Source organism: Cryptomeria japonica, chromosome 3 (assembly GCF_030272615.1).
Source record: "Cryptomeria japonica chromosome 3, Sugi_1.0, whole genome shotgun sequence".
NCBI classification, from domain to species: domain Eukaryota; kingdom Viridiplantae; phylum Streptophyta; class Pinopsida; order Cupressales; family Cupressaceae; genus Cryptomeria; species Cryptomeria japonica.
In genome coordinates, this window is record NC_081407.1 from 164,836,567 (window position 1) to 164,856,255 (window position 19,689).

General features: G+C 37.1%; 1 protein-coding gene across 2 annotated transcripts in view; it reads right to left on the minus strand.

The window, feature by feature from the left end:
* Nucleotides 1–18,531, minus strand: part of LOC131043381 (membrane-bound O-acyltransferase gup1) — a 189,129-nt gene extending 170,598 nt beyond the window's left edge. Inside the window, exons 1-3 of one of the 2 annotated variants that reach the window (XM_057976572.2) lie at nt 18,455–18,531; nt 18,167–18,283; nt 17,995–18,068 (exon numbers count right to left, since the gene is read on the minus strand). In XM_057976572.2, coding sequence (XP_057832555.2) covers nt 17,995–18,068; nt 18,167–18,275 — 183 coding nt within the window. In that variant the 5' untranslated portion in view covers nt 18,276–18,283; nt 18,455–18,531. Of the gene's footprint in view, nt 1–17,994; nt 18,069–18,166; nt 18,284–18,402 lie in introns of both variants that reach the window. The other variant, XM_057976571.2, reaches the window with a different exon arrangement.
* Between the last annotated feature and the right edge of the window lie 1,158 nt (nt 18,532–19,689).

Genomic DNA, 19,689 nt, shown 5'->3' on the forward strand with positions numbered 1-19,689 from the left:
ATCATTCAGTTTGAGAGCATTGTACTCAAGTTTGTACCTTCAATAAAGTTTGATTTTTTGTGTGGCTGGGTGTTTCACCGACACGTGGAGGATTTTCCCAGGATAAAATTATGTGTATCTTGTTCTTGTAAGATTTTCTAAGTTTCAGATTGCTGTGTCTTACCTTTCTTATTCTAACATTAACACATAAAACATTGAAAGCCAAACCATTTGCAAGAATGCATCTTGCAATCTATTGACTAGCAATCTCTTGAGATTCATTTTGAAATGCCTCTTCCAATGATCCCTTTGTTTCCAGTGTAAAGTGAGCTCTTCATGATATGGGACAAAATGTTTGGATCTCTACAACAAACTCAAGAATAGATGGGGAAGGAGGGGGCATCACTGCTCAAGGTCTTTTTCTTGCCAAAGGATGACTTATTCAATAAGCAATTGCTTATTTTCCTTGCTTGTTCTCTCTAATGTATTACACCACTTTAAATGTTGGAATGGATAAACCCTTCTTGTTTGGGCAAGCTTTGGTGCCTATTGTGACCATTTCACACATCGCCCCATCACAAATGGGGACCCTCTCTTTTTGCTTTAGTTTTAGGTTTTAAATAGGTTTGGCAGCAGTCAAATCCTTTAATGAGATGAGGTTGAGTTGATTTGCTCCTCAACGCCCTTGCTATGAACAATTTGATGATCATTTCATTTGATCATCATCATCAGAGATCGAGAGAGAGAATTCAAGATGAAGGCTTAGACCACATGAAAAAGCTTTGATGATGATGAAGGACCCTTTGAGTTGGCGAGGTGAGTGCTATCACTCACAAAATTAAGCAAGTTTGAGTCTCTATCAATGACCCCACCTTACCTTAGCTCACAATCAGTGGGGTATAAAAAGTCTGATCTCCCTCTTGCCCAGTCAATGACCCCTTCAAAGTCTGATCTATGATGAGAGAGTCCTTTACTTAGCAAGATGAGCATCTCTAAGGGTGAAATTGAGCTAGCACAGTAGCATCTCTAAGTTTGATGAGATTGAAGTGATTGAGCTAGCACAGTAGCACCTTTTGACTTACTGTCAGTGTGGAGTGAAAACCCCGATCACTTTCAGTCAATGACCCCTCAAAACCATGACCTTTCTCAATAAATGCTCCTTCAAAACCACGACCTCCCAAGGTGACTGTCAGTGCATGCTAAAATCTCTGCCCAAGAATGGAAGAAGATGCTTAAGTCAATGACCATGCTAAAGATGAAGGAAGGATCAATTCAATGTGTCAAGTATGATGAAGGAAAGATTAAGATAGATTATCAAGAAAGTTTGAAGGCATTGTCAATGATCCCAAAGAAGCCCAATCATTCACAGTCGATGCCTTCTCCAAAGCCCAATCTTCTTGCGACACAATCGATGCCCCCTAGAAAGCCCGACCCCTCTCAGTCAGTGACTAGGCAAAAGTCCAACCCCTTAGAGTCAGTGCCTTAGGCAAAAGTCTAACCACTTTTAATCGATGCCCATGTAAAAACCCAAAATTCTTATGCTTGTCAAAATTCACGATGAGGAAGAGGTATGTTGGCAACACTTATGTTTAAGGAAGGGGCCTGCCTAGGATAGTTAACGGTTTAATTCAAAATTTGAAAAGGGTAATACAAGTTGGCCATTTGTCTTGAAATTATCAATTGCAAAACATTAAATGAAGAGAAGCAAGTCGGCCTAATTCAATCAAGAGACACACCCTTTACATTGTCTATAAAGATAGGTTGATCATTTCATTTGATCAACATATGATTTGCAAAGTGAATTACCTCCTATGTGCAGCATGTTTGATCAAGGGATGGCGATTCCATTCAAGGTTCAGCGAACTCACCATTTGCCAAGCGAATTGTTATCTAAGGGGCAGCGACTCTCATCATTGCAAGCAGCAATCTTGTCACCATTCAAGCGCAAGGCGAGTTCATTGTTGCTGAACACCGATCTTACATGGTCAAAGGAAGCAATCATTATCAGTGACACAATATCAGCACTTCCCAGCATTAATCACAGCAATAGCATTGAAACAAGGGCAATTTTGCCAAATTAAAGGCTAATTCGCAGTTACCAGTCATTATAAGGCTCATTTGCAGGTCCAAATCAGATTATACTTGATCATTTTGGTTGAAATCGGAGCTTATTATAACGCTGGTGCAGCTTCAGGTTTAAGATTTTAAAGAGCTTTCAGTCATGGAATACTTTTTGCATCATGTTTTGATTATTTTCAAATTTTGATAAGTCTAGGGGTTATATTTATGCCTAGGGTTTAATAATTTATCAAGATTTTAATGATTCTATAAGCTTTTAAGAAGGAATTACTAACCTATATGCTTTTTTAGATAATGTAGACATTAAGGTTATATCAAAACCCTAACTTAGCCACCTCTTTCAATTAGAGCAATCTCAAAGCAATCCCTCATCAAGGAGGACTCAAAAGGAGTGATGCTTGAATCAAAGATCACATCATTTTGGAGCAATGTAGGATACACCAATCTTGGTCAAATCGACATGAAGAAGTTCCAAGGTCCCTTATACACAAGCAAGCTATCCGGATTCTCAAAGCAGATGGTCAAGTGGGATAGTAAATGCAGCAGGTTTCCTTCCAGCCATACGATGCAATGAGTTGATAGTTGAGTGCACCAGACACTATGATGCCAACACTAGAATGATAGTAGCACCTAATGGTAGAGTACTTGCCTACCTATCTGAGACAACCATTGGTGAAGCCTTCCACATCCAGGATCACAAAGGCATGGTCTACAAGAGCAAAGGAGTGCAAGCAATCTATGATGATGATCCCGACAGATGCTTAGGCATAATCAACAAATATTGGTTATTGAAGAGCAGACCTGGCATATCAAAGGTTCCCAGCAGGTTGCAAAGGGTTGATTTCAAGGAAGAGTTTGGTGATTTGATCACTCTACTCAACCAAGTTACAGGAAGTCCTCAAGCATATCAATTTGAGAATTGGATGTTCTACTTCATGGAAACAGCATCAATTGGAAGAGAAAAGATCAACTGGACAAGAATCGTAAGCAACAACCTTGACATACAGTTGAAGAGGCTTCAACGCACTAACACAATCTACATGAGTTCATACCTCATATATTCACTACCTGTTGTGACATTTTCACACATCGCCCCATTGCAAATGGAGACCCCCTACTTTTTAGGCCCTTCCGGTCTTATGGCTTTGTTTTTTTTGGGTCTTTTTCACAGCAGTCTCGTCAATCTCTCTGCTTTGCAAGTATTTGGGGGTCATATTGATTAAGTCTGCTTTTCGTTTGAGCAAATTTGGTAAAGTCTAGGACTCGTTTTGTTAATTTTAGGGTTTCTGCCTTCAGTCCTAGATTTTAGGGGTTTCTTTTAGGGTTTTGGAAAAACTGAACTTAGAACTGGAATCGGGACCCTTCAAGGAACCTCCCAATAAAATTTGAGCGAATTCTGAGCACTTACTATTTTTAGTAAGTCTATTTTTAGTAAGTTTCACTACCTCCTAGATTGGTCTAATTTTGCCAAAAATCAAACTTACTATTTTTAGTAAGTTCTTTCCTGACCTATTTTGCCCAACCCTTGACATTTTGAAACACTTACTATTTGGGAAAATCTATTTTTAGCAGGATCTTCACAGGAAAACACTGAAAGCTAAATATCTCTGAAGATGCTGAAGACTAAACATTCCTGAAGACCATTTCTAAATCCGGAAGAGTCAGAAGGCAGACAAGTTGGATCAAAAAAAATGGTTAAGTTTGGAACTCCTATTCTAGAAGAGGAAAGCATGCAAAATCATCCAAGTCTGGAAATTCGCATCAATCCACCAATGTCATCCTGATCTGAAAATGGCCTGAAATTTGACTGTCTGAAAACTTGAAAAATCTTCCAAAATCCAGAATTTGCATTATGATTCCTAGGGACCTGAAACCACTCTCAAACATCCTGACAATATATATGAAATATAACTTAAAGTATTATACTTAAATGTTATATTTCATATATATCCTGATGAAGAGAGTGAGGAAAAATCATGAAAATCCTTCCCCAAGTCAATTCAGTGCCCAAGTTTGGCCAAGGGCGCCAAACAAAGGAGTCCATGGAGAACGTGGAGAATGTGAAAATCCTTGCCTAGGTGGTTTTAGCGCCCATACTTCACCAAGGGCGCCAAAGTGAAGTTGACATGGAAAGCATGGAAAATTGTAAATTCCACCACTTAGTGAAAATTCCGCCCTACTCCAAGGGAGGGCACCAAAGTGGAGTGCTCAAGGAGGGAAGGAAAAAGTATGAATTCCATGACCAAGAGCAAAATCCACCCAAGACATTTGCATGGCGCCAAAGTAGGGTATGCGTGGAGAGATGGAAAAAGTATGAATTCCATGACCAAGAGCAAAATCTGCCCAAGACATTTGGATGGCGCCAAAGTAGGGTATGCATGGAGAGATGGAAAAAATATGAATTCCATGACCATGACCATGACCAAATCACATCCAAATTTCAAAATTTTTATAGATTTGGATTCATGGGAGAATTCTCTCCCTCCTGGACTTGAAACCCTAATTTGTGGAAAATTCCTAAAAAATAGGAGATGGTGAAAATTGATGGAAAATCTTCTTCAAGCGAGGAAAGTTGAGGAGACTTCAAGAAAATTCTTCCTGAATCGAATTTTCCCTCTCCAACAATTCCAGATGTGTAGGAGCGGATATACGACGGCGGGGTCCACTTGCATGGCGAGGATCTATTGAACACGTGGCAATAGAGTGGCCCATTCATTACTGGAATAATTGACCAAATGGCGACCCAGTCATTGCATGTTGAATTTATGGTAGATTCCTTTTGCATGCAGCCGCCGCATGTGGAAATGATGGAGCATTTGTGGCATCATGGGCGATCTTTGCATGAGGGTACATTCATTGCATAGTGAGCACTTTTTAAATGTAATGGTTAATCAATGCTTTATGGGTGCCATTTTCGGCAGGATTGTAATTAATTGTATATGGGCTTTATGGGGTATTTATTGTTGATTCCCACCTTGTTGCATCTTGAGTGGAGAATCTTCTAGGGTGAAACCCTAATTAGGGTTTGCATGGCCTGAGGCCTATATAAAGGGGTGACCCCCTCATTTGAAAGCAGGAGGGAGATTTGTATGAAATTGTTGCGATAGGTTTTGAGATAATAACAGTGAAACATTGTTCTCTGATGGGGTCCACTTAAGTTATTTTTTCAAGACTTGCATAGTTTCACCTTCCTCACTTAGATTAGAAGTAGTAAAGTGCTTTGATTTCAATGGAGAATGTAATGGTGTCTGATGAATTTCCATGGTTCATACTTTTTGCATCTTACTGATTGTAAGTTGCAGTGTAAAGCTAGTCTGAGCCCCTTAAATTTGTGCTAAGTTCAATTGTGGATAGTCGTTTGGATTGCATCGTTTTTGGGTATTCAAATGTACTCTCTTGATTTGAAAATCCTCTAGCATCCCCAAAAGATTGCACCGGTTCTTGCGGAGTTGTAGTTTATCTTGCCGAAGCAGAGCTTGGTTTGTTTGGAATTTGTCCACCAAAGCATTAATTGTTGATATCATGGCCCTTAGGAATAGATTTAGATCCTTCTGAACCCTTTCCCCTTTATTTTCACTTCATTTTAGTATGTTCGAAGCAGTAGCATCGTAGAATTGCCATATCCGATGATGGAGTTCCAGCCACAACAAAGAAGCGAAAGAATGATGCAAACGTAAGGCCCCTTGTATTACCAGCAATCACATCAGCCAACTAAGTCACGTCCACGCATTGAAGGAACCTTGGAGTCGATTGTTTGAACTTCTTGCAATCTTAGCATGCAATCGCACTTTGATCAAGAGAGAGTGACATGACCGTTAGGCAACTTTATTCTATGTTCGACGCTGGTCGTAAAAAACATGTCAACACTACCCAAAGCTCATGAATATGCAGGATTAATGTACAGAGGTCCAGTTGGAATGGGAGCTGGACAAATGAGAGCATGTGAATCCTACACCCAACTACACTACCCTGGCAAGACTCATTATAGGAGGGTGAATGATACTTTCACCATGCATTTGACAAGAACATTGCAAGGCAGCATCCATCAAAGACTATCCCTGTATGCAAAAGAATTAGTAAAGAAATTTGGTGCTTGGTATATCCAATTTCCCAGGTTCACCTATATAAGAGTTCAAGGATGCCCTTGTCCACCCTACATGCTACCACACTATCCTACCAACAAGATAGTATTGCTCGAGGTGGCGAGACAGTTGACCACATATGATAAAGTGCAAAAGAATAGACATAGGACAAGAATTGCTTTTCCCATCTCAATTGGGCAGTCAATAGAAGTGTGTCCATCCTTGCAGGCAGCTAAGATTTCAGAAGATGAGTTGAGATCCCACTTCCTTATCCCATACTTCTCTCGAGAGAATTTTGATCCTTATGGTAACATGAGAAGAGCTAACAGAAGAAGACACAAACACAAGCGACAATTGAAAGACTATTAAATGAACACCCAAGATGATCTAGAGATAAGAAGTAAAATGTGCTCAAGAATACTGATCGACATCGTCAGGAAGCGTAAAGTTTTTGACATTCCAAATCAAGCACAAGATAGTGGAAAATGCCTTCAGCCTGTATATGAAAGAGAGAAAAGGAAGGAATATCACACAAGAAGCATAAATCAAACTCAAGCCATCCTTCTACTAGTACTTCCTCCATACATGAAGTAGAAATGAATCAAGCAACCGGCCAAGAGAGTCAACCACCTAGAGGAAGTATAGATCATGGAGTGAACAAATCCATGGAGTCTACGGTCCAAAATAGCAAATGTGAAAAGACAGACAGATGGAAATAACCCCAAATGCAAGACAATTCAATTCCACATGAGCAAGCTAAGAGAAAAGCGGGTGAAGATGTATATGTAGATATAGAGAATGATGATGAAGAAGTAACCTCTCCGATCCAAGAAGATCAACAGCTCAAGGAGGTGCAAGTGGGAGAAGAACGATCTACTGTCCTAGCATGGCTTAAGGAGAGATTAGCAAAAGAAGTCATAGTGGTAAAAGAAGAGCCTCTGGACAATTTAGATAGTTTCCTAAACAAAGCTCAAGAGACCGTTGAAAAGAATAAGGCCATTAAGATGCCAAAAATAACGAAGGGTAGTACAAGATCTTGAGTGATACAAATTGCCACTACTGGAGTAGATAAGCCTAAAGATGAGATCACAACAAAAGAGTATGACTTGGAGACTATTGACTTAGTTCCTCCCACCACTGAGACCTGAATGATACAGTGAAGACAGTTCATGATATGTTGAAGCTCGAAGTAGAAAAAAACAAGAAACTAGTGAGAGAAGTGAGTGCGTTGAGAAGCTACTTGCAGTAGTTCAAAGAACCGCTAAGGCAACATGATCCTTCAAGCACGCCTCCACGGTTGCTTCCTCCAAACTCAATTGATAATTTAGAAAAGATGAGGACTTTAGCTCATTTGATGGAGAATTGAATAAATAAGTCTTTCAAGAAGGCAAATGCATTTATGAAGGAACTAGTAAGGATATTTGATAAAGTAACAAGTGTTCTTGACAAAACTCAAGTCCTTCTGGCAACTTACGATGTTTTCACTTTCACCAAAGATCACACCATGCCAAGACTGCAAGCAATGAAGAATTTACCTAAGCAGACTTTGGTGAATGGAGTATTGAAAGATTGACAATCACCTGATTTCCAGCAATGGTCTAACTTGCTCCGAATGAGGAAGATCATCTTCGAAGATATCAGCAGTGGTTGCACTCAAGTAGACAATGCAATAAATTTGATACATGATAAGATTGTGGAGGTAGTCGAAATCATACTTGATAAGGATATGAATGAAGTAATTCACGTAGATGCCAATCAGCTGATTGAAAGAGTGAAAGTCATATTCTTTGGGACAGCCGGATCAACTTCAAAGAAGCAGCTTGATGACATACACTCATTCATGGTACTTGCTAGCAAGACTAAAGATTTAGGGCCAAGATGGGAGAAAACCTTCACTTCTGCCTTAGACGAGGTGAGCGTCATGGAAAATCAATTGAAGAACGTGCTTGTTGCCCCAATAACCAAGGTTGAATTCATGGTGTCCAAATTCATTGAATTTGCAACAAAAGAAAATGATAAGGAAAACAAACTTCTAGAAGATAGTTTGTTATGATCCCATGTGGCATCATTTTTCTCATTGGAGGATTTTTCCTCGAAGACTGTGCCAAATGGATGTCACATTCCCATTGGCTAAAAATTAAATTATTTGCAATAAGATTAGATTTTTGTTGTAACTAGGGTTTTAGGTGGCAAGATCTTGGCCCTTGATTCTGATTTAATCTTGTCCATTCATTGTATTTGGGAGCACTATGTAAGCCCCACTCATTTCATTTGTAAAGGATCGATTAGAAGAATTTTATGGATTGTTGCTTTGATGCTGCCAGAAATAATAAAGTCATTGAAGTGTTTGGTGAATTATTGTGTTTTGGAGCATTTGCTTGTTTCTTCATCCTTTTATGAGAGAACTTAATATCTAAAAAAGACAAAAAAAAAATTTAGAATAGAATTTGCTTAAGTATTTAGATTAATGAAAGACTAGCGTGCATGATTGATAGTGAAGCTCTCATTGTTCATACTACTAGTATTTCATCGATGGTGAAGTATCTTGCGTAGTTGATTGACCTCATTTTAGCCAAGCTTAAATTCAATTATCAGCTATCCATAGGAATGATCGCACTAGCCTTGTGGAGATGTTCATTTCATGTTAAAACAAAGCTTAGTTGAGCTCACTTGAAGTTTCATTCTTGCATTCTTAGTGTTAGCATAGCATTTCTAAGCCCTTACCTCTTTTTTCATTTTTTTAATAAAGAGATCATTAGTAGTAGTAGGAAAGAGCTACATTGCAACATCATTCATAAAACAGCATTCCTTGTGATTAAGAAGTTTCTTCTTGTTGATGTGTAGCTAGGTCGGATCCTTCAAGGGCTGACCTAATACACTTGATGGCTAAGTGGCATGTTGGCCTTAGCCATATTGATGGTTCAATTTGATATGTAAACATTGTTTAAGTCTGGCCCTAATCGGGCATCACATGTAACTTGTAATTGAGCAAGACCTATATGTAACTTGTAATTGTATTGGACAGACCTATATGAATGTAACTTGTAATTTATAGGTCTGATCCTATTCTTGGCGCCAAAACAATAAGGCCGACCTAAGGTCTATTAGTAGGCATTGAGGCATATATATTTAAATTGATTTGTAATCATTCAACACCAATTCACATACAGCGAACTATCTTTGTCTACTGATCAGCGATCTACCTTTGTCAAGCGAATTAGTATTTCAGTCCAGCGAATTCATCCTGATTACTTTCTTGGCTGAGCGAACATCATACTTGGCTGGGCGAACATCATACAAGGCTGGCGAACTTCCTTTCAAGGCTGCCGAATCCATTCACAGTAACAGTGTACTTCATCTAGGGCAACAAAGTATTCAAGGACATAGCCTTCAGCATATTGTATCACCTACAGCAAGATAAGTTGCCCTAATGTGTGCCCTAATTTGAAGTATGCTTCATGTGTGAAGCAAGATTGTAAATCTGTTACTGAGTTTAATTAATATAATCTGAGATCTTTTGTTGCTGGGTTTTTCACCTCCAAGAGGGAGGTTTTCCCAGGTTATTCTTGTGTTCAATGTGTTAATTTTGTTAATTGCTAGCAGTCTGATCTAAAACTAACACTTCTCCTAGAACAATTACATAAGTCCCCTTGGAGGAGCAGCAAAACACATTATGCCATTGAAGCTCTCCAACACGTCAAGACCTGACATTGTAAACCTTGGAGTTGCCTCAAGTGATCCTTTTCTGTTCAGCATTTGAGAAGTCTTTGTTCAAGAGAGGATAGAGTATTCAATACTTTATTCTATATTCAATCGTGAATAAAACACACATCAACAATGCCCCTTCCAAAATTACAACACAAATATAATTTCACTTGATTATATGAGCTTGTATATTTCACATTGTACCCACTATAAATCCAAACACATCCCCAACAAACTAGAACCCAATATATCACATCAAATTGCTTCCACAATAGCGAATAATATATTTTGAAGTAAGGTTGGCCCATAGAGCTAGAATTGTCTACCATTGTAATCCCCACAAGAACAAGTTTGATAAACAACACATTCTATACCAAAAAAAATTGTCTCCAATGCAAAATGATCTCATGGTAGTGAACAAACTCTTTAAATTGATGTAGCCACCGCTAGGGTCCCAGCTAAGAAAATCCCAGCACACAACCCTAGTCACTAACACATGCATAGTGAAGCTATGAAATAGGATATACAAAAAGGAAATGCTTTCTTTATTAATGTAGAGATTTTATTTAGTACGAACAAAACAAGTCCTCAGCTCAATTATCTACAAATACATATGCAAGAGACCATCCTCTCATTTCTAGCACTTGCCAACTACCTTACTACTTTCACCATTATTGTGCTATCAACTCTATTTTCTCACTTGATGAATTCATGTCAAACACCTACCAAAGTCCCTTCTTCATTGCCTTACTCGACTTATATAATTGTTGGGGGTTCCAAAATCCCACTCTCTATTTTAATCAAAACCTAAATGCCTTGATGTTGTTTAATCCTTTTGCAGTCTAAAATAACTATCTTGTAGCCTTGCACTATTGGTCGTGGTTGTCCATCCGAACACTTTTATCAACCTCTTCCCGATTCCAACACCAAGGGCTAAACTTTGACAACTATCTGTTCATCTATCAAGCTCATGGCTCAAGGCCACCAACAATCTGCATCTCCCACCACTTTGTCTTCTCCTCTTCCTCTTCCATTGCATGTTTCACATCGATGTCGTGTGTTCCCTTCATAGAACTTATTCATTGGCTTGCACACCCTTCTCTCTCACACCAAATCTACATGTGGTCTTCTTTAGAGCCCTCCACTCATTCTCATTCCAAAATGCAAGGCTTGTGCACTCATGCACCCACTTGGACTCCTACACACTTATCATGCATGACCATCTTTGTGCCCTATGTGCACTATCCCTCATATGTGTTATGTTTCCTTTCCACGCCCCTTTTGAATACCTTGGCCTTGAGAATCTAGAACACCTACCCCAACTTCTAGTGACATGTAGGATCTAAAGCTAACTTGGAGATAGGAAAGAATGTGAGCCTCTACTCACAAATACAAATGAGTGGCAAAAATGTATTGTTCCCTTCTGCATAGTCACTCTTGGAGGACTTATTAGCCTATTCAATTCTCGTAGGCTATAGTAGGGATTAAGGGAATTAATCAATTTAAATATTTAATATTATCCATCAAAAACATGTTATAAGGGTAATATTGTTTAATTAATTTAATAAAGTTATAAAGTGACTTTAATGGTTTTTTAAGTGAGATTTTAAAAAAGTTCTTTTATTAATTCCCTCACCTCAAATTTAAGTTTAAAATAAAGGGAAAATCTAAAAGGTGTCTAGAAGCTTCTCCAGTTGTTATAAAAGTGCAGCTTGGGCATCATTTGAGATATGCTGGATTATTTTCTTATTGATTTGGAGGGCTTCTTGGAGCTTGAACCCTAGGACGAAAACCCTAAGGGATTGCTGGTTTCAGTGGAGCAACTATCTTCCCTAGCCAGAGTTGGAGCTATCATCCAGGGAATTCACATTGTATTTGCAGAGTGTTTTCAAATTTGTGGAGTCCCCTGTGGAAACAAATATGCAGATGATGGTTTTTGTTAAAGATATTATTGAAGGAGATTGTGGTCACCCATTCTTGATGAAGTTAAATTAATATTATTATATTCTTATCTGGCGTGAAGCTTGAATGCTAGCCATTTCACTTATTTGAAGTTGTGGCCCTTGTAATGTCCCCACTTTAAAATACAATTTAATGATAAATGATAATAATTAAATTAAAATTAAAATTAAAATTAAAATATAAAAGAATACAATTAAATATAATTAAATTTTAATTAAGTTGATGAATGGTCAAAGACATGAAATGAAAAGTTGTGACTCCCTCAAACATGAGATATAAAAGAGAGAAGAGAACCTCATTTGAGGGGATAATTTGGGGAATCAGAGTGCAGATCTGATATAAATAAGAAGTGCAGATCTGAATGTGAAAGGTTGTGTTCCTTTCAAAAGGCAGAAATAATGAAGAGTTGCAGTCTTTCAAAGGGTGCTAATGGTGGAAAGGGTGTGTCTTTTGCCAAAGGAGCATATATGATGAAGAGGTGTGACCTCTCCCTCACATTGGAGGATATAAAAAGGAGAAAGTCTCATTTGAGGAGGACATCCAAGGGAGATCAATTTGAAGAATAATTTATTATTCTCAAAGGGCAGCAATGAAGAGCGATGACTCATTGCTTATGAAGAGGTGTGACTTCCCACAAATGAAGATATAAAGAAGAGATTAATTCAATTGAGAAGGGGGAATTAGAGGAACCATCCATAAGATCAAAGAAGACAAGAAAGTCAATGGATCAATATCTAATATCATAATTAATAAGGGTGAAAATTAGCAGACTTTGATATTTACAAGGGCAAGATTCAGGGCAATCCCAAAAGGGGACATTACAGCCCTCCCACTCAAGTGCAAGCATCCATACTATAGTGTGAACTTATGCAGTGGTGGGTTTTTGTTGTGCATGGCTTCTCTCCTAAGTGCAGGAATTTTCCTTGGGTTCAGGGAACTCTATAGCATTGGCACAACTTCCTGTTTGTATAGCATGAGGTTTAATGTATGACAGTGGCTCCTTTAGAGGGTGCGTATTCCTTTTCATATCGTAGTCTCTTCCTCTAGCATGGACACTCTATAGTGTCAGCTATTCTTGCAAGATGGTCTTCTTCTATAGTGCTGGGCACTTGGATTTCTAATAAAATAAATCTGCCTGGGTGTGAGCTTTCCCTGGACGTGACAGTCTATTTGTATGGTTGGTTTATTATACTTGAGAAGCATTCATTAATCTCAACAATTTGCAACACTTTGCATTAATGCTCTTTGATATCGAATATACATGGTGTTGAAGTTTCAAAAATATCTGTGCAAGTTATTTGCTGCTGAAAGGTCAGAGTTTATAATATTTCTGCAGTGTTTGCTTCTCCTTTAAATGTTGAGATATATGCTCTATTTATGTTCTTTAATCTGCATGAGCTACTATTGCAATATTTTCAATTAAGCAATCAAGAGCCATCCATTATACCAATCTTTAAACACACAAACAGCAGTACTGAAACATATGAAAAACTCATAAACAAATCTGATTGAGTGAAAAAACTGAGATCAAATTAAAAGGGTCTTTACAGTGGTATCAGAGCTGGTTTTCCTACCAGCCTGTGTCTATGAGTGAAAGAGAATAAAGATATTATAACACAGAAGTAAGAAGACCACAGTGGCAGCCCACTCAAGTTCCAGAGGCTGAAGCCTGAAACTATTTTTGGCATATTAGTGGTTCACCAAGGTTCATCTTCAAGCACTGGTACAATTAGTCTAAATACTATTATAGGTGGTAGTGAACAGAGAGAAGTGAATACGGGTGAAAGAGGTGCAGGAGGAGATCCTACAGTGGATCTTCTAAATAATTTTATTCTGGAACAGTGTACAACAAATCAGCATATGGCTCAGCTGTTGGGTATGATGGCTCAGAATATGACCAACAACAATAACAAATAACCATGGTGAACACTGAAAACAACAAAGGTAATAACGGTCAGGGTGACAATTCAGTAAATAACAGGACAACCAATCAGCATGTTGGAACAGCTAATACTAGACCCTTGATAACCACCTTCCCACCTCGAATCCAACCAAAAGTTGAAAATGAGATTTGGAACACTGTTCTTGTGGCAAAACAAAGCCTATTGTCTACAATTTGGATTTTTGTTGCATTTGTGTTTGAGGCCATGGCAATAGCAAATATATCTTTTTTTAAATTCCCTCAATGCTAGTTTATTTTTCCTCTATTATGCCTTTTTTTTTCTCAGTACTTTCAAATTTTTGTTTTGTGATATTTGCAGATATGTTGTATTCCAGCTTTATCAGATACGAATCTCGGTCATATCAGCTACAAAACCCTTTGAGTATCTGAAGAAATCTTTAAAAGGTGAATCAACGATTGGCTTTCCGATTTGCCAGTCCATTGCTTTTTAGTTTATTTCCCTGTGAGGTAGTTGCCTGGCTCTCAATGCTGCTGCTAGGAGTTAGATTTTGTCTTCCTACATCTCAGGTGAATCATACAACCATTGGCTTCTAAAATTAGTAAGCAATTAAGAGATAGGGAAAGGTCTCCATGTTCTTCTCCCCCCTCTTTCAAGAGCTTCTCTTGGCATATCAGAATCCTAAAGCTGGAAAGCCCTTCTGGAAAGTTTTGTTCTCTCACAGATAGGAGGAGCAAAACGGAAACAGGCTGTTATGTGCTTCCAACCTGGGAGAATTTTCAAAAATTCCAAGGATAACAAACTAGAAATGGAAAAAAAGATTGGCAGGAATTAAAAACCCAGGGCAGACTCACAGTACGAGGAATATATATGATATTGCTCATAACCATTTAGTCACAGCTTTGGCAGCCATTTCTGGTTTCTCTTTCAAGACCAATCAAAACATAGTGGTTCATGACTCTGACAGCAGGCTTAATCATGGGTAAACTAGGGCAAAGCACTGGGTGGGATTGCAAATTTGGATTCATCAAAATGTGGGGAGATAAAGAAACCCTACACTAATTTAGGCATAATTTAGCTGATATATAATAGAGAATAGTAATCAGACCTAAATAAAGAACTCATAATATAAAAGAAACTGGAAATGACATGGTTAGACTAGCTTATCTGTTTTGTCACTCGAGTAGTTGGTGGTTGATTTTCTAATATAAATTGTGATCAAGAAATGGAATCAACTTTTTAAATTGAATCAACACTGTCTGAAGTATGACAAATCTGTCTAGAAGGTTTACTCTGCTTCTAGACAAGGTCACCCCATGGTCTGGTCCTCGTGGAATGGTTTAGTCCTAGTGGTGCAATTTTATCTTCTACTATTTTGATCATCGGTACCTATGCACCTATGCTTTCACCTACATCTAGTACAAAGTGGTCTTGAAAAGCACCTTTACAAAGCCATTATAGACAGAGAACTTCTTTCGACTTCCCTCATGGTAGTCAAGCTCCATTGCCAATGAAGATTGAAAGACACACCATGCAAAGAAACAAGATAACTAGATGATATATCAAAGTATAGCATCTGCTTATGTAAATGTTGATGCAAGCTTTGAGATTCTATATGACATAATGCAAATGACGTGATTATCCGTTGATCACAACTAATGACCTAGGGCCTGTCTTTCAATCCAAGATTGAAGTATTTGGGATGCAAGTCGATGGGTAAAAGTCAGATTATCCAAAAGCATCAACTCAGGAAAGCAGGCAAAGAGATTTGAGACAGTTCTCTTTAGAAGACAGATCCATGCCTGCAGTCAAGTGTAGAGCATAAGAACAACAGCAGCGAGACTTGGTTTGGACAAATAGGGCCTGGGATAGGCTGATGGCTGATAAGTTTCATGTTTTGGGTCAGCTTACATGCAGAATAGCACAAATTAAGCATTAGGACATTGCATTTACATCAAGACCAAAAATGAGCGTAAAACATGAGTAAAAGGGCAAGGTACGTATTTTTCTCCTCTACAGATGGAAACCACTTGGATAGTTATTATTGCTTAATAGTATGCTTGATTTTGTCAGATTATTAGAATCAGTTATACTATTGTCAACTGGAAGGCTGACCAAATGATAAGTTCTTTTTTCTGCTAGTTTAATATAAATATTGTCACATGCTTTTCAATTATATGTATGAAAACATTATCTATATGAACATTTGTCATGCCCCAAAATTGATACATCTAAACAGCAACCCGCATGCCTTGATCAGCAGACCAATCAAAGAAATTATCTTACTACAGTAAGACTTCACAATTTCTCACTTGACCCCGCAGGAGCAGCAGATTGTGACCATTACCAGGTTAGTAGATCATGGTTATTGGGTTTAAGCAGATCATGGTTCCCTTATGCATCGTTTCCCTTTCCTAACAGCAGTGTCTTCTCTCTATCGATTAAGATTAGTCAAGCCTTAACAAAGGCGGTTAGTCTTTGAAGGGATGTGATTAGTTCCAAACAGACATTGCCTTTCTAAACAGTCATACCCTGAGGAAGGGTCACCACCTTACAAGCCCGATGAAGAGATATAAGAAAAGCATACCCAGCAGTCAAATGGGGAGGAATCTTAACACAGAATACAAGCAAAATACAACCATCGATCAAGAAGATGGCATTCTGATCAGACGTAAGAGCAGCAGACTTCTAAACACATCAGATCTGCTATAACAATCAGCAAAGACAGGAGATAAGCTTTCGAATAAGGAAGAACTGGTAGTCTCATTATAATTACAGTGAACAGCAATCTATATACTGATAAAGAATTGTGGCTCTAAATCAAGGTACTAAATTGACAATTTACATTCCCGAGCCTAATCCAAACCCTATTTGGGAATTCTAGGGCAAATTGAGTAAAGTCCCAACAGGGTACATTACAACATTATGCATTAATGAATATATATGCATACACATATCTATCTATAAACATATGTGTGCATTTCTACGTGGATACATGTGTATTTATATAAGCATATAAAGGGAAAGATATAGGTAGTTTTTTAGGTCATTGATATGCAAGAAACTAGTTATCTACGAGAACCCCCCTTGTCAAAGCCCAAAAGGGAAGTATTTTTCCATTTAAGTTATATATTGTTCAACAGAATAGACAACCCTACCCGCTCAAATCTGAATCTGTACCTTCTCTATGGAAAACGCATGTCTTCACCATCAGGCCCATTCGGCTTTTACATATCTGTATACATATTTCTGTGTGCATGTATATAGTTAACCTGTATTATCTACTATAAAGGTAAAAGTATTTTTTAGATACCATTAAATGAGGTTCTAATTTAGAATATGAGATTCCCTTATGAAAGTCCACTAGGAGATTTATTTTCCATGCAGAATACATATTACCTATATTGGGTTTACATGCCCTACCCACTGCAGATTCAAACTTGTGTTTCTCATACGGTACACAAGCCTTCACCATTAGCCCCACCAATGCACCTTGTAAACATCCAGCATCTTCAGCCATACCCAAATCTCCTTGAACCTATAGTTGTGTTGTTATAGTTTGTCAGTAAGTGGCTAGTAAGGAAGATGAATTGGTTGAAATCTTCAACTAGTAACTAAAGTACCCACGTGGATGTGATTTGATCATAATCTTATTCTATACTTGACCGATACTGTTATGGTAACAACGTTTGTGTTACTATAGACTGTTATTAAATGGCTACTTGGAAAGTCAATCACTGAATTCCCAAATTAGAGAGCTGAGAACCCCAATGGGCTCATTAAGAGCAATTTGAATGCACCTGAGTATCCCAATGGGCAAGTCAAGGACAATTAGAATGTAATTTAGTGATAGTCTTTCTCCATAGTAGACCTATGGAAGTCCTATTCTTCTAATACCATGAGCTCACTTGAGCTTCATTAAGAGATATAAGAGTTTTTCATAAGCCCTTCGTTCAATATTTTTTCACAACTGAGATTTCAGACACCGATTCGCATGCATTCAACGCAAACTATATGCACCAACTTCACCTCAAATCAGCCACGCTGCATAGAAAGAATAGTCTACATCTGATGAGAAAGCAAGAAGCATTTTACAATTGAATATCAGCAGTTCACATAAAATGGCTACAGAGAGCATAAGAGAACAAAATTGACTTGGGTTTCTCCAATGTTTTAAGTCGGGCAGTTGCTCTAGTCTATTGCGGTCAATTAATTTACACCAAGTAATCAAATTGTAGAAAAAGCGGGAATAACGAAAAAAGAAAATCAAATATTGAAAACTGTACATTGAAGCGATTCCAAATCCAGCCCTGCCTCAAGCCTTTCAGCCTTCCGCCTTTATCCCCGCCTACTCCATATTCTGCATAAATATAAGATCAAAACCAGCCAAGCCATGTTTATATTTACTGAAAATAAAAATAAAAAACAAATGTGCATGGAGAATACAGAAAATGGTACCGTTTGACAAGCGCAGCGAATGATATATAACAATGATGTAGAAAATTGCAGCATATGTAAGTAAGAATGTAAGTTCCAAACGCCTCCACACCGATCGATTAGCTGCCATCTCTCAACCTGTGGGGGAAGGTACAAATCAGCTTGAGTTCAGTGCCATCAAAAATTCATACCATATGCACCATGGTTACAAATGAAAGTTCCCAATTGTTTTTACCCATAGATTCATTTTAACCTACTTAAAACCCGTGGATGTTTAAGATTTGTGGGTTTTGCTGTGTATTCTATTACCGAACTTTTTACTGATCCCGAAGCAGTAAGTCATAGATTAACCGGTGCTGTAAAACTAGCAATTGTATCTTGGTGTGCAATAGGTAGGCGGAATAGATGTGGAATGATAATTTAAAAAAAAAACATACATTTGTGCAACACGAGATCGATTAGTAAATTATTTAATGAATGATATTGTTTATTCAACAAAAATCAATTATTTATCCACTTAAGTAAACAAATACAATCAAACAAAGAGAGGGTATAAAGAGAGGGAAGGAGAGAAAGGGAGAGATATAGATAGGTAAATTTATAATGAGGGAGAGGGAAAGGGATGCATATTATTTTTAATTTAGCTGATAAATAATGCTTATTAAGCCAATAAATAATTAATTAACAATAGTATTAATTTTTTTTCATTTATTTCTAAATTTTTGCCAAATATCATTATCTTATATTCCATCTTATATTTATTTTATTTTTTTAGCATTGTAGAAACATATGACAACAAAGTTTTATAAGATAATTTAATTTTGAAAATTATATACTGACTTCACTTATTAGTACTGACATTAGGCAATATTATTGTAATGAAAATTCATTTGTTGTGCTTATATGGTTATTAAAAAAAATTATTTAGACCAATGAAAAGCAATTTTTTTTTTCTTTAAATTTTTTTAATTTAATAAGGGAGGTTTTTTTAATATGTTATTTATTTTTTCCCTCTATTGTAATGAAAATTCATTTGTCATGTTTAAATGATTATTAAATAAAATTATTTAGATAATATAGATGCATGTTTTTTAAATTTATAATTTACAAAAATTATTTTACTTGTAAATGATTGGCTAATATTAGTTACAATAAATAAATATTTCTAATAATTATAACAAATATTATTATTAAACTAAAAATTATTAAGGCAAGTACTAGCCACTATGTGGCACTTGTTTAACTTGTACACATGTCTATTCTCTAAATGATATAATTATTTATTTTCTATATTTATTCTTTTATCTTGACACTAAAACCTTATTTTCTAACTTCTCCCTTAAATAATTACATTGAATACTTCAAATTTATTATTATTATTTAAATTTATACCTATCAATGTAGTATGCTAATTAAACATACCCTATTACATATATTATCCAAATAACTTTGGAATCAATATTAATAAAATAATAATTAAAAATCACTTTTTTGTATTTGTATGAGAAATAATCTAAATTTCTTATTCTTTAATAATTACCACT